Consider the following 15632-nt stretch of genomic DNA (forward strand, 5'->3'; position numbering starts at 1 on the left):
CTCGATGATTCAATTTCGTCGTTAATATTACTGACGGGAGAGTTTTGGCTTTGAACTCCTGCCATGCTCACAGAGTTTAGCATCTTGGAGCTGTGGCTCTGAGATTCTGAGTCCGTATAATCACTTTGACTAGATAACGATAGTTTACGAGTTTTTCTAGCAATGATATTCGGCGACGGATTTAAACGACGCTTTTTTTTGGTTTTTTCACTTTTTAATACACCCGTGATATTGATGCCACGTAATTTTGCTTTGAATAACTCAGTTTTTTCATTGTCAACTTCTTTGTTACCTGCGATGGTTTGCCTAACTGGCGGAAGCCGTTGCGGATCGTTTAGCTGAGTCTTGAGGGATTCAGACTTCTTCGATTCTGTTCCATTCTTGCTACTTGCAACCTCTTCCGAGGCTGTGAGTATTTTATCGTGGTTGTCCACTTTTTAATATAATATAAAAGTGGACGTATTTTTCACTACTTTAACTCAACTGGGAAGTAAATGAAAGTAAGAAAATTCTATCACTGCTATTACTTTTGAATTTTGGAAACCGGTAGAAGGATATGTCGTCCAGTGTTGTGAAGCGCGTTTGACAACAACTCGACGAGAACATTGCTCCATGCTCTTGAGTTCCCAATGGACGAAACATATTAGAAGACAAGGAGAAAAATCACCAAAGTCCAAGAATAAACCTCTATTGAAATATTTTCAGTACAATTTCGACGAAAAATAGGTCTTTTTTCGTGAAAACCAACGTTATACGCCGAAAATTATAAACAATTCATAGAAATTTAAACTAAAATCTTATAGTCATCTGAACATAAATAAGGATCTTTTGAGAAAAAAGACGTGATATCAAACCATAAACTTCCCCTAGGGAAAAAAAAGGTTGGGACAAGTACATTCATGGTCGCTCGTTTGCTGATAATTCCACCCATAAAAAAAACTTTAAACAAAATTTTTTTTAAATGTAAAAAAAATAATTTCATAAAAAAAAATACAGAACAATTCGAAAAAATTTTCACAAATCTTGAAAAAACATTATCTGTAAAAAAAACTAATCTGTATCTATTTTTTAAAGTGTCAAAAGAATCAAATAACAAGTAAAAAATAAAAAACCGAAAAATCGGTCTTGAAATCATTTTGGAAACCGATGCCTCATTCTTCTTATTTGATTCGAACAGCTAAATCAATTGAAAAAAATTCCATCTAATTTACGTGCAGCATTAAAATTTATTATATCAATTCGAGGCCAAGTATTTTCTAATGAATTGAAAAAGTTACCACTTGAGTTACGTGCAGCACTAAAATTTATGATATCAATCGAAGGACAAGTAATTTATGAGTAACTCCAAATTTCAACATTATGGAATTGTTCTAAGAAGCTTTTAAATCCAAAAAAATCACATGCAAGCTAGTCATTTCTTACTCTATGGTGGCAAAGACTTATCAGAATATCGATTCTTTTCAGTCTTTCAGGAGCTTCTGATATTATTCACAATATTCGACGTCGATTGGATCGATACAAATTATGTTTAAATATGAGTTAAAAGTACTTGTCCGGCCCATCACTATTCATTCAAATAAAAATCAATCATAAAAAAACGAATTTGTACGGCAGAATCCGGTTAAAAATTTATTGACATGCGATTTATTATTAGTTTAATGTTCTTAATAATAGTATAGGTTAGTTATACCGAATGAAATTCGTTCGCTGGAAAAAGTGAGAAGTAAAAATTGCCGTCATTCCAATACCAACTGGGGAGTTATTTTTGGAAGCTTGAACATAATTAATGTGCAAAATGTTTTTTATTTATCGATGCACAATAACATCCCTTGTATAGTACAGGACAATTCGTTTCCATTCTTATTCAATTAGTGCAATTAAGGGAATATTACTTGAAGATAACTCTCTAAATACGCTCTGCATGAATATTTGTGCTCGATCAGTTCTAGACAAGCCCTGACTTTTATTTGGAGAAACAATTTAAACGGAAAGTGATGGGCCGGACAAGTACTTTTAACACATATTTAAACATAATTTGTATCGATCCAATCGACGTCGAATTTTGTGAATAATACCAGAGGATCCTGAAAGTCTGAGAAGAATCGATTTTCTTATAAGTCTCTGCCACCATAGAGTAAGAAATGACTAGCTTGCATGTGATTCTTTTGGATTTGAAAGCTTCTTAGAACAATTCAATAATGTCAAAATTTGGTGTTACTAATAAAATACTTGTCCACCGATTGATATCATAAATTTTAGTGCTGCACGTAATTCAAATGGTAACTTTTTTCAATTCATTAGAAAATACTTGGCCTCGAATTGATATAATAAATTTTAATGTTGCACGTAAATTACATGGAATTTTTTTCAAATGATTTAGCTGTTCGAATCAAATAAGAAGAATGAGGCATCGGTTTCCAAAATGATTTCAAGACCGATTTTTCGGTTTATTATTTTTTACTTTTTATTTGATTCTTTTGACACTTTAAAAAATAGATGCAGAATAGTTTTTTTTTAATATAACGTTTTTTCAAGATTTGTAAAATTTTTTTCGAATTGTTCTGTATTTTTTTTTATGAAATAATTTTTTTTACAATTAAAAAAAAATTTTGTTTAAAGTTTTTTTTATGGGTTATAGATATACAGAATGCCTGTTCGCTATTTTAGGCCTTCTAACACTTGAGCCTCACCCGCGGTCGGCCTAGCAGCTGGAGGAGCCGACATCGTTGAGCCAATCAGAATGCGTAGAGGCAACAACTCTACTACCACTAACTACGTCAAAACGCGTATACGTATACGTCGAACTCGTGATGTGTCAGTAACTTTTGCATAATCTTGAGACCGTGCAAAGTTTTTTCTCAGCAATTACGCCACCGATCGTATTGATTTTGGGCGCAATCGAAAGAGAATTTCTTAATTAGCTGAAAGTTCAATTTTCAAAGCCTCAAATGACTCATAACTTCGGTAATTCAAAAAAATCACTAGCCAATTTTACCCCCACCACGGCGAATCGTTTTATTCAGAGAAAGTATACTCGGCGAGAGCCTCTGGCCAGCAGACGCCAGGGCTGTCAATGTACTTGTCCCGAGACTCTACCGAGTCTCTTGATTAACCGGGAAATCAGATTTATTGACATGGAAATAGAAGGTTTGACGAGAACAGAAATAGATGTGAAAAGTATGCGAAAAGGAAAGATACAAAAAGGTTTACATCACACGAACGGGAACAATTCTTCCGTTCCGCTCCGCACACAATAACTTGGTTTTATGAAGAATAACAAATTGACGAATAAACTTAACAAAGGGTGCACGCAAAAGTCTGCAAGACTCGGCAAAAGAACGTCCGTGAGGCAAGGGGCAGTGTGTTGCTTACTTCGCGTTTGTTATCGAAGGTTAGGCTTACGGTCTCTATGCAGTTTCACCGATCTTTCAGGATTTACTAAACCGCCGCGAGTTGCTAACCTACGGAGTTATCCCGAGGGACGACCGAGTGTCTAAAGCGATCAAACGAAACTAACTTATGAGAGTCCTCGCCACGGCGACGATAGCTCGAGAGCGATCGTCGTGACGGGGATTCTCAGCATCTCAGTGTTACGCTCGTCCACGCGGACACGGCCCTCGGAGCTCGCGATCAGGCGATGCTGACCGCGCGAATTCCGAAGACATCCGGCCTGCGGCGACACGAGGCACCGCACAGAGGTCACCTAAGGACGCTCCGTTGCCAAGTCGCGAGTTGTCGGAGGAGGCCGTCGTGACGACCCGCGTATTAACGTGGCACGCGGGACGTGACATTTGCTCCGGCTTAAAATTCTCTTCTTCTTCTTCTACTTCTTTAACTTTCTCTTCAAAAACAATTTCACGCAAAAAATTCTGTTTTTCTGTAGTCCCAATCGTGGGCACTACATCAATAATTTCATTATATTTTACCTGGAGAGACATTGCTCCCAGGTCAATTAAACTTTTGAGAGGTTGCAAAGAATCTACACCAAGCAACACATCCCTAATCAAGCCGGGCACTATCAAAAATTTTATGTAGGTTTTCATTTTTCCAATTTTATTCATTGCCATTATTTGATTTTTCACCTTCGTTAGCTCCCCTTTTATCGCTCCTTTCACCGTCACTCCCGTGACAGGCAAAAGTGGACAATCCTTAAAAATTTCCCTATTTTCCAAATAAAATTCCTCAGAAATCGTGGCAACTCTCGACCCTGAATCTACTAACGCTGTAACCTGAATACCCTCTATTTTAGCATAAATCTCTGGACACTCAATGATTGGCACTGCTTCCTCATTGATTTCCTCTTCCATCAAAAATTCCCTCGTGTCCGTGAAAATCGTGTTTATTGCCACTTTAATTTCCTGAATTTTGTTTTTCGGTTTGTTTACATCTCTCATTTTGTGGAGGTCCTCCAATAAACCGACCTGAGATTCTTTCTTTTTCCTCTTAATCTTTTTTTTTCCGTTGTACCTCGTTCGTTTCCTTTATTCATTCTTCCTTGTTCATTATTTTTGAGTACGGGTACAACGTTTATTCGTTTCCCGCCCGAGAAGTTGATGGCTGAGGCTCTTGATGGACCTCTATCGCTTGAATTTCTGGCTGTTGTCGTCCGTTAGTTTGACGATGATCATTAGGGTTATTCGGCGGCCGGTATCCTCCATTGTTCTATTGCGGTCTCTAATTTGGGTTCTGATTTTGTCGGTTATATCCGTTTTGTTGATTATTATTTCCATTGTTGCGATTTTGCTGAGGATATCCGTTGTTTGGCCGCTGATTGTAATTCTGTTGATAATTATTGTTGTTAGGCCTCTGATTATAGTTCTGCTGGTAATTGCGGTTCTGTTGACCGTTCCAGCCGTTGTTATTGTTATAACCTCCATTGGGTCGGTTATTTTGGTTCAAAGTTTGTATTTCCACGGTTGAAATTGTTTTGGTAACCACCCTGGTTATTCCAGTTGTTTTGTGGCATACGGAATGGCCTTTGCTCATTTTTGTTCTGATTTTGATTCGTTTGCGAGGCTTCTTTTTCTTTTTTCGAGTTTATCGGTCCATGCCGATCGATCTTTCCCAAAAACTCAATCAATCATCGCTTGGAGGAGGGATGAGATCCTTCGCGGCCCCGAAAATGTTGATCGTGTATTCCACTTTAGATGTTTTATTATCCTTGTCGGAGTAGTGTCCGAATTCAAGGTCTTTCCTCACTTTTTTCTGGACATCGGTGCTCCAGAAACGCTCCACGAATTTCTTCTCCACTTCCTCAAAATCCTCGACACGGTCCTCTATGAGAACCCACCACTCCTTTGCGGCTTTCTCTAGACACTGTCCAGGCAAGTATTTCATTTCGGTGATCGTGGGGTTAGTTACCTCACAATACCTCCGAAACTCTTTTATAAACTTCATCGGTCTCTTCTTCTCCGATCCATCGTACGTGGGAGGTTTAATTTTAATTTTATTTGGATGCATGTCCATGGGCAGCATCGTCCGAATCCTGTCTGTTTTTTCTTCGTGCTCATATTTTTCCTCCTCATTCTCGGATTCGTCATCAGAAACCTCTTTAGTGGGCTTTGGGACGATCCGAGTGCTTTCTGTGTTTGGACTCTGAATTTTGTCCTTGGATTTAAGCTGATCCACCCTTCTTTGGATTGCACTGACATCAAGTTGCATTTAGGCCACGTTTACCTCGATTACGGCACTTCTTGACCCGTTATCCTCCACTATTCTTGATAAACCCGTTACGTGGCGTTTGATCAGATCATAAATTTTATGGACGTCACTAGCAATTGTGGCTTGTAAGGTCTTGAATTTTTCTGTAAATTCGGCCCTTAAGTCGCTAATGGCCTGATTATTTCGAGCAATTTCGTTGGCCATGCTCTGGACCTGCGTTTTCATTTCTTTCATTGCCTCGATTAGGCTCATCAATAATTCATGATTTAATTCCGCGAATTCAATTTTCCCTTTGTTCCATTTAGGGGTTTCAAATTACTCCATTTTAATTTCTTCATTTTCATCCTTATTATCCTCGTGGAATTTTTCTTGTTGTTCAAATCCAAAATTACCGCGAGATTCATTGAAAATGTTCCCTGCTCCTGGAGGAGGAACTGAGGTAGTTAAATCGACATTTTGTGCCGTTCGTTCTTCTGGATTTTGGAAACCGGAATCTCTCGCTGTTTCGATTCTATCGGTCTTCTCGCGCCATTTTGACGTAATTAATTAATTTCATTTAATTTGGAAAAAGCAAAATCTCACGCTCGTCTGCAATACCTGCCCCACGTCGGGAGCCAGTTGTAATGTAACGCTCTTGCCAACCTGGCCTGAACGCCGTCAAGCGTCGGTTCGAGCTACCTTATTTTTTAAAAGGAGCAGGTATGAACGAGACGAGAGACGAGGATTAGATGGATAAATAACGAAATGAATTTATTCAACAATAATTCTGTGTTTTTACAAAATGATACGCGTCTTTAATTTTAATTTTTGTTTGTCCGCGTTATTTGACCGAATCAGGCGAGAGAAGACTCGAAAGACCCGGAAAAACGGAGCGTTTATCTGTATGAAATTTCGATTGAATTTTCAAATTTGTTTTCTTTTTTGTTTGTACAATAAAGAACGCTTTATGATTTATCGTGTCCCCTGCTTATTCTATTTCCTTTCCTTTCCGCTTTGCATGAGATTTTTCAGAAAACAAAAAAAAATGAAATTCGCAACATTAATGATTGACAACCGATGTCCTGTAATCCTAACCGCTTGAGCCTGAATTTTTACGCTCCCTGGTAAATCAAGAGTGTTGGATGCTTTTCTTTTTACAATTTTTCAATTTGTGATCGCTTGGATGCATTACAAACTCTAGTCGTACCGCAGCCTCTTGAATTAATGCTTTTATTCGGGTATTATTTGTTATAATTTATTATAATTTGTTCAAATGATTTATTTCGACTTCGGTGTCGTACAATGGCCCAAATGGACAATGGATTGTTAAATTATTCAATTGATAATGGATTCTAATGTGAATTAATTCGTTCGACCCAACCAAATCGGATAAAATATAAAACAATCTTGAATTTAATAATAATCAGTCATAAAATCATTTATTTATCGCCTCTATCAAGAGACTCGGTAGAGTCTCGGGACAAGTACATTGACAGCCCTGTCGTCTGCTGGCCCGAGGCTCTCGCCGAGACTATATTATCTCTGAATAAAACGATTCGCGGTGGTGGGGGTAAAATCGACATGTCATTTTCTTGAATTGCAAAGCTCAGGAGTTATGTAGCCATTTGAAAATTGAACTTTCAGCTAATTAAGAAATTCTCTTTCGATTGCGCCCAAAATCAGCATGATCGGTGGCATAAGTGCTGAGAAAAAACTTTGCACGGGCTCAAGATTATGCAAAAAGTACCAACACATTTACGAAGCTGACGTATCCGTATATGGGTTCAGACCGATACATACAAGGGCTTCTTGATGCCCATCATAACCAATCACCGGTGAGAATCTATCCGTCTCGACCAATCGCCGATGAGAAAGTTTCTGATAGTCCTCAATGTTTTCTTGTATACCGTCTGTTATCGTCTGTTATGTTATTATAAAGTGATTGCGATCGTAGCCCCCCGGATCAACGGTGCAAGATTTGCAAATTTCGTTTAAATAAATAAAACATTATTGGAAATAGCAGTGGATATAATCAATTTTATTTTTTTCATAAAAGAAGTTTCAATAAGTTTCGAGCCCAATTCACGACAATAATATCTATAATAAATAAAACCTCAAAAGTGGATTAATTGATCTCATACAGTGTACTGAGAGTGAGTAAAATGTTGAGAAATGAAAACGTGAATAATGTGTCGTGAAAATTAAGAATTATCTGTTCTACTTCGATATCGTAATATATACATAGATAGCAAATTTGCGAGATTTCGCGTCATGTTGACGTTTGAGGTTATGACCGCCGGAGTGCTGTTGCGTGCAGAGTGTAGACAAATAAAAGTGGTTATTTAAAAGTGGAAGGAATCGATATTAATAATGACGTGACTAATTAGTGTTTAATAATAATAATAATAACAATGAAAAAAAAACGTTCGTTCATTATAACCTCTAAAACGTTCTTTCCAAACAGAAATTCTATGTTGTGTAATTACATTAAAGAAAGAGGTGGATGGTTGTGTGTAAACGAATTCAAATAAATTTTAAAAAACTTTGGTCAAGTAATTCACTGTATTGTTGTCATAATTTCTTTCATTTAGTTTGGCTGTGTTCACCGGTCCCTTTTTTCCACCTCCTTAGCTTACAGTGTATTGTCATACCAATTTCTATTTGTTCTCCAGACAATACGAGAGATATTCGTATTTCTATTTCTTTATATTGATATCAACAAGATAATTTGAAATATTTATAACAAAAAGCCTTCACGATTGCTTGTTCATACACCCAAGTTTTGAAAAATCTTTGGGCCATGTAAATGCATAGATATATTCACTTGAGTTGTTAGATGATAAATTTGGAAATTTATTTCAATAAGTCATTGGGTGCTTAATTTTCATGATATCAAAATTTGTATCTTCGAAATGCAATGAACACCTCTAAAGTTCGACAAAGTGATGAAGCCACATGTATATTGAATATTTCCAAACCATGTTTGCGATTGGCATTGTGGGTTGAAAAATTCATGTCTGTAAGTCTACATCTGATCATTTTTGGATGTGATCAAATATTTTGTCTGCGGATAACCATGGAGACATACAAAATTACAGCATTTTGCGTGCTTCAACATGCATCGTATCTGTCACTTTTTTCTTGAATGTGTCATAATAAGTTTCAAAAATGTGGTTCAGGTAATTTTGAAGTGTTTTTCCCTATAGCACCAAAGTCTGTATAACTGGTACGTAGCAAGTACCTATGAACTTTGATATTTCTGTGAAGTAGCAGGTATGCCAATCTTTTAACTTTTTGGTTTCGACTGGAATATCAAGAGACTCGGTAGAGTCTCGGGACAAGTACATTGACAGCCCTGTCGTCTGCTGGCCCGAGGCTCTCGCCGAGACTATACTTTCTCTGAATAAAACGATTCGCGGTGGTGGGGGTAAAATTGGCATGTGATTTTCTTGAATTGCGAAGCCTATGAGTTATGTACAACTTTGAAAATTGAACTTTCAGCTAATTGAGAAATTCTCTATCGAATGAGCCCAAAATCAGCATTATTGGTGGCGCAATTGCTGAGAAAAAACTTTGCACGGGCTCAAGATTATGCAAAAGTTACCAACACATTCAAAAATTTATGTATCTGTATATTATATTATAACACCATCAAAGGCACTTTGATGCTATCGAGTTTCTGATTGGTTGGATCTGACGACATCCATTTTTAGACGTTGTGATTGGTTGTTGAAATTAGTTGTTGATGATTGGAAATCTGACGTCAACTTCATAACGTAGCACACGGCGCAGCACAGCTGGTAAAAGCAGTCATAAATTCGATCGATATACATATACAGGGTGATTCAGAATAACCTATAAACCCGTTACTGGCGTGTTCGGGACGCATTTTTAAGCAAAACTGCAAAGGCGTTTTTCTGTGAGTGCAATAGTTTTTAAATGAGAAGCAATAGAATTTTGCATTTTCAACGAACCAGAAGGTCGCTTGGCGCCATGACAGGCGACGCTTCAGTAGCGTAGAAGTCACCTCTGTATAGTTAGCAGGTAAAATTGGTATTTCTGAATTTCGTTAGCTGTAATCGATAGGGCATAAATTAGGTAAATTAAGGTAATTAATTGCATAATTAAGGTACAAGTAATTAGTCTGTAATTAATTAAAATTGATTGACCGTATAGTTAGCAGAAATTGGTCGATATTTCAAATCCTGATCATAGGAATCTTTAGGGCGTAATTTAGGCAAAATTAGGTAATTATTGAAAACTAGATAAATCATTGATTAGCTTCAAATAAGCGAAAATTTTGAATCGTGTAATAGCAAAAGCGCAGGCCGGAGAATCAACAACACTGAGAAACAACTTCAGGCCGCTGCTAACTATACAGAGGTGTCGGCGTGACACTTGTTGGATCAACCACGCGCCGGATTCCATTTTTAATCAACAAATAATCTATATTTTGATTACAGATTACGTAAGTGAAGTGTCAGTGGCCGTTTTCCAGCAAGCGACATTGTGTAACACTGTGTAACACCGTGCAACACAGTGTCGTATGGTGCCCATGTTATTTCGCTCTTAGTGGAACGCAATGTAACGTAGTGCGTTTGCTGGAAAACAGGGGGTGATAGCATCATGAAAAAAAAATGATGAGCAAGTTTTTTAAGCGATCACGATATCGGCAAAAAATTAAAGAAACGTGTAGTATGTGAACGCTATACAGTCACGTCGATTTCTGAGAGAACAGCAACGCAGAGCTTATTGATTGTGGAAGCAGTCAATACTATATACTCATGAAAGTTTAGACAAACTAAAGAAAAGAAGGTGGTAACTTGATATATCATTTATGTTCTCGTCACAAATTTTGTTAGCAATTTCCCTCGGCTCACTACCTATGATACAAATGGTCCGTGTTGCAAAGATGGTAGCAACTGTGCTCGTTGTGAGAATCGTTTCGCTGAGCATATATTGAGCTAGAAGTTAGAGACAACAAAAACTTCAACAAAACATTGCAGTGTACACTGCAAGCATTTCCGAAAGAATTGGTGTTCCCGAATTCAGATGAGCAGATCACTTCTAAGTACAGGTACGTTGGAAGTTTAAAATATTTTGAATGTTGGAGTGATTTTCTGACAGTAGTTTGAATAGAATAAAATACTGCTTTTTGAAATTGTATACATTTGAGTTGCAATTGCAACAATTGAAATAATGTTTATTGTAAATGTAAATGAGTTACGAAATTAATCTTATTGATCGGAGAAAAAAAAATAAAAATGTTGGTATGAGAGAAGTTTTTCAAAAATCGGGTTTTTCGTTTTATTTCAGACTTGCTGCCGTTTCGGAATACGTTCCAGGACATTATATAGCTCACTCACTTAGAAATGGTGGTTTCTGGGATACGTTCAATGATATTAATAAAAAGAAAACGGTTTGCAATCCAGGAAAAGCTATTCAACCTCATCTCGCACTGTATATAAGAAAATGTTAGCGCAGGAGCAGGAGATTCCTGATGGTGTGCTTAAATTTGGACAATAGTTCGTAGGTAACATTAATGAGTCCTCTAAAACCTTCGTCGAGCACGCGATAACTTCTATTATTAATCAATAAATAATCTATATTTTGATTACAGATTATGTAAGTGAAGTGTCAGGAATAGCATCAAGGAAAAAAAATGACGAGCAAGTTTTGGAAGTGATCGAGACGAAAGATACCGGCGATAAAATTGAAGAGACGATTGTGATTGCTGAAGAGCAAAACATTAATAAAACCGCTGATAGTGTGAACGTTGTATTGTCACGTCAATTTCTGGGGAAACAGCAACGCAGGGCTTATAGATTGCAGTAGTCGTCAATACTACTTATAAAAATTTAGACAAACTCAAGAAATGAAGGTAACTTGATATTTTATTTACGTTCTCGTCACAAACTTCGTCTATGATATTGCATACAATTCTTCGGGTTTCTTAGTCAAAGTTTTTTGAATTTTCTTTAATATCTCTTTCATCATTTTTTTTCTGAGCAATGTGAAAAAAAAAAACTAGTAAAACGTTAGGTTTTAAAGAAGGCCTAATCTAGTTGTAACATTCAAATCACAAATTTGAAATAACTTTCACGTTCAAGTACATTCCGATTTCATCTACGCGGTCAGACTGATGAATAAAGTTGAAGGTTCAGGTAATAAAATTTCAATCCTCCTTTAGCCTCTAATTTGGGCCAAGATTTGATTTGGATTGAGTTACCATTTGCATATTTAATTTCAGATCTTGTTGTATAAATATTACTCATTAATGAAAATCGTTTTCCCTTTTTTCCTCCGTTGTAAGGTGAATCTGCCAAGGCTCTTTACTTCTATGGACCAATAAGAGTTACGGTGCTGTGCAACACCTGTTTATTCATATCGACGACGATGAAGATCATTCAACCTAAGAAGCTCATCATTTAAAAGATATGGACAGTCAACGTCATGATGATAACAAACAATGGTTTGTTCCCAAATATTCTTTCCTTTTCAAGTTCGTTAGTTTTCCAAAATCGAAGCGCGCTTTTGATATGAAATACTAAATCGGTCAATTTAATACTCGTAGCGAGAAAGGCGGGCGTGTAAATGAACGTTGAATAGTCAAACATTGAATTCCCGGAGCTTTAACTCACAATTAAAGCTTCTAAAAATTTTTCAGTCATGATTGAAGCGAATAATTCGAAGCTTGAATAGATTTTTCATAGCAATAAAAACAATATTCCAACCCTACACACTATATACGATTTTCAATGGACATGCCTCATTTTTCCCAACCGAATGATTCTCAGTTTTCGTGTATATCGCATGGAAATTATTTTCAGATCTGTTGTGTTTGAGCCGAAAAAAGTTTGAAGACACATACCATGTGGTGCTTTGCTAAACCTAAGATTATCGCTCCGCGTTAGGACATATTTCCGCGATGAGCTGTACACTATTTCCATACGTTTCTGCTGATTTTTTTCTCTCCATCTCCCATTGTCTTTTTATTATATTCGACGAAAAATGAACACATATATTTTTCGTCGAAAATCAAATAGAATTACCAAAATTATGTTTCGAATAAGTGGATTGTTATATTAAAATGCAACGCATTTTCTTGATTAAGGTTCAATTTGTATCTGAAGCTCTTCATCGTAATGGGAATCAACTGGTCAATGGAAATAATAAGCTGGCTTTTCAAGGACTCGCCCCAATATGTTTGGTACATGACAGATTTCGCAAATACGCTGCAGGGTGTTATCATATTCATAATATTCGTATGGAAAGATAAAACCGAAGGATTACTGTTGGACCGTCCCGGATGCCAAAATAATAGCTTTCAATCGAGAAATTCAACGAGAAGCGGTTATCGCAGCTCGGTTTCCAGAACTTGCACCACAACCGCTGTGATGGCACCACTTCAATAAAAAAATAATGTTACTAACGAGCACACCAAAACCACCACCGATGAGAGCGTTTGTCTTTATGGGATCCCCAAGTCAATTTTGTTCTCTTTCAATTCTTCAACAATATGAATCTAGAAAATAAGTATTGATTTTTTGACAGAGTTTTTGGCTCTCTTAAACAGGTGCAATTACCGCGCGAAAATATGTTAAATAATGAGAAAATAATGAATGGAATGAAAAAATCATTATTCTTAAATATCACAATTTTTGAACGTTTTTATTTTGCATTTGGAACGTACACGTACCCGTTGCATTTTTTCAAGCATCTAATGCGCGTTTCAGAATCCAATTGTTCCTTCTCAGCGAGCATCAAATTTGTTAACTTTGAGAACACATCGCCTGAAAATGTGTTTTCTAGTCAATATCAGTCTCCTTTTTTTTATCGACAAAGTATGTCATAAACTCAACAAAACAATTTTGACTAGTTCAAACATTCAGTCTCAGCTTATACCAGTTGAATAAATGCTGTTATTTGCGGTGCACAAGTTTTACTCTGGGATTGGTCACATAGCTATGTTTATTTTTTTTTCTTTATGTTTTCGTAATAATTTATGCATTACTGTGACTCGTCTGTAATGGCTTTTATATTGTGATAAATATAACTGTTTCTGAAATTTCGAGCTTGTCAATTATTATTTTTTCAATAAATCCTCTCCTTGTTCGATAGTAAATCACACGTTTACGTTTGGATGTTTCCCGCTAATATTGGTGCTCAACTGTTTTCCCGATAAATTCATAAGCAGTATTTTTTCACAAACAAAAGAATAGATGTAGCAATGATTTGCTTGCATTGTTAATTTCTTGAAAGTTAAATTGAAAATCTTGTCTCACTATAGTTTAAGTACTAGTAAATTTCTCATTCTTGTACATTAGCATTTGTTCTATGGAAAAAAATATTTATCAAAATAATTTTTCGTATAGGTAAAACTTCAATTCTAAGTGTTATAATGCAAATCATATTTTTATGCGTAATGTCAGCATACTTAAAATACACAAAATTATCGGTCACGATAAAGGTCGAAATTTTCCCTTAGTTCGACTGAAAATGTAACAAACTCATGAACTTCAAAATGAATCCAAATATTTCATTGGGAATTCACCACAACACTCAAACTTTTCCCTGAAAATGAGTTTTTTTCCCCCAGCCGAGGATTGATTTTATAGCTCTAATTTACACGAGTTTTTAATTTCTAAGGATTTATTCATGCGTCATAATTAGTTCCTGGAGAAAATTTTTAAGTTTGCATAAATAGATTTCAATTTTTCCACCATTCCTTCATATATCCATAAAAAATTACATTCACATTGATCAGTTGCCCCCGGATGGTTTCGTTGAAAATTGTTGACAACTAAATTCTCGAGCGATAAGATAGAAACCAATATATTTGTTATTTCCCAAATTTTTACTGTACATTTTTTTTTGTACAACAACCGTTTTGTCATTGTAGATCATATCTCATTCGAATGGTCCACATTTAAACGTACACCTAACGATCAGACTATTATGCTCAATGTCTCAATTGATAAGGATTGCTTTTTCGCTCCAGCCACGAAAATTGGAACGGTTCTTTTTATTTATTTGATTCTTTTTTCAAATAATTGGCCCACGACTTGCTTCGCATGTCGCAAACTGTCGTTCCATGATGCTCACGCGCAGAATTCTGGAAAAAATACTTGTACCGTGAAGTTTGTAAATAATTTATTAATATTCTCATATATAATCGTATCAATACAATAAACGTATATGATATGAAAACTATTTTATCTTAACAGTGCCAAATTGAATTCTAGATAGTGTAAAAAAGTTCACTAATAAGGCTACGTTTCATCATCGAAATTCATGATTCTTATATGTATTATCAAAAATTACTCGATTGATTGCCCGAACTATCGTTCCTTCATTTGAGAAATAGATTCGATAACCAGAGCATTAAGACGACCAATTTATAGCTGCTTGGAAACTCACACTTTGAGAAAAATTATTTATTCAATCTAAATAAACAATTCTTGACAATTATAATTGCATATACAATATTCGACAATCTTAGATATTCATGTGTGATGTGTCCTAATCCTTTTCATAAAAAAATAGTTGTCACGAAATCTCGAAGTGCGAGTTATTTTTGGAGCTGTTATAGACGTACTTTGATTGGTTGTCAATGTTGTGCTCGGAGTTTGTTCATGTGCGGATTTCAGATCGTAGAAAAAAGGAGGAAACAATTGCAACACATTCGATCGCGATCGTATATAGTTCAGGAAAGACTCTTATCTCAACTCACGCTTGTGAGCCAGAGTTTTTTCATGTAAATATGTGCAAACAATGAACCGCCTCACCCGATCGGGGGTAGCATTTAGACGACTTGAGAAATGTGGTGCTCTTGGAACTCTATTGCTACTTACAGTCATCTTAACCTTACGTTCTTGTTTCTCCTTGTGAGAGAGAGGTGATTGCATTTGTGTTCGTCGCTGGCCTTGAATCGGCATGTAACATGATGCCTTGTCGACCATTAGCTCTTGAAGTGGTGTTGAAAGAGCATA

The 15632-nt window shown here is 36.3% G+C and overlaps 2 protein-coding genes across 2 annotated transcripts in view; both read left to right on the forward strand.

Moving 5' to 3' along the window:
* The window catches only part of LOC122411264 (organic cation transporter protein-like), a 522699-nt gene that overhangs the window by 264310 nt on the left and 242757 nt on the right, over positions 1–15632 (forward strand). The gene's annotated exons all lie outside the window — the stretch shown is intronic.
* On the forward strand, positions 11836–13712 carry LOC122411268 (G-protein coupled receptor Mth-like). Its single transcript, XM_043419960.1, has 2 exons — positions 11836–12112; positions 12755–13712. Exons 1-2 carry the CDS (start codon positions 12078–12080, stop codon positions 13053–13055), a joined length of 336 nt encoding a protein of 111 aa, XP_043275895.1. The 5' UTR covers positions 11836–12077; the 3' UTR covers positions 13056–13712.

This window comes from Venturia canescens, chromosome 5, assembly GCF_019457755.1.
Source record: "Venturia canescens isolate UGA chromosome 5, ASM1945775v1, whole genome shotgun sequence".
Lineage (NCBI taxonomy): Eukaryota > Metazoa > Arthropoda > Insecta > Hymenoptera > Ichneumonidae > Venturia > Venturia canescens.

Excerpts from the sequence above, each read along its gene's own strand:
- LOC122411268 (XM_043419960.1), top strand. The coding sequence starts at position 12,078 with ATGGACAGTCAACGTCATGATGATAACAAACAATG. Across the intron at positions 12,113-12,754 it reads CATGATGATAACAAACAATG|GTTCAATTTGTATCTGAAGC; the intron begins GTTTGTTCCCAA and ends TTCTTGATTAAG.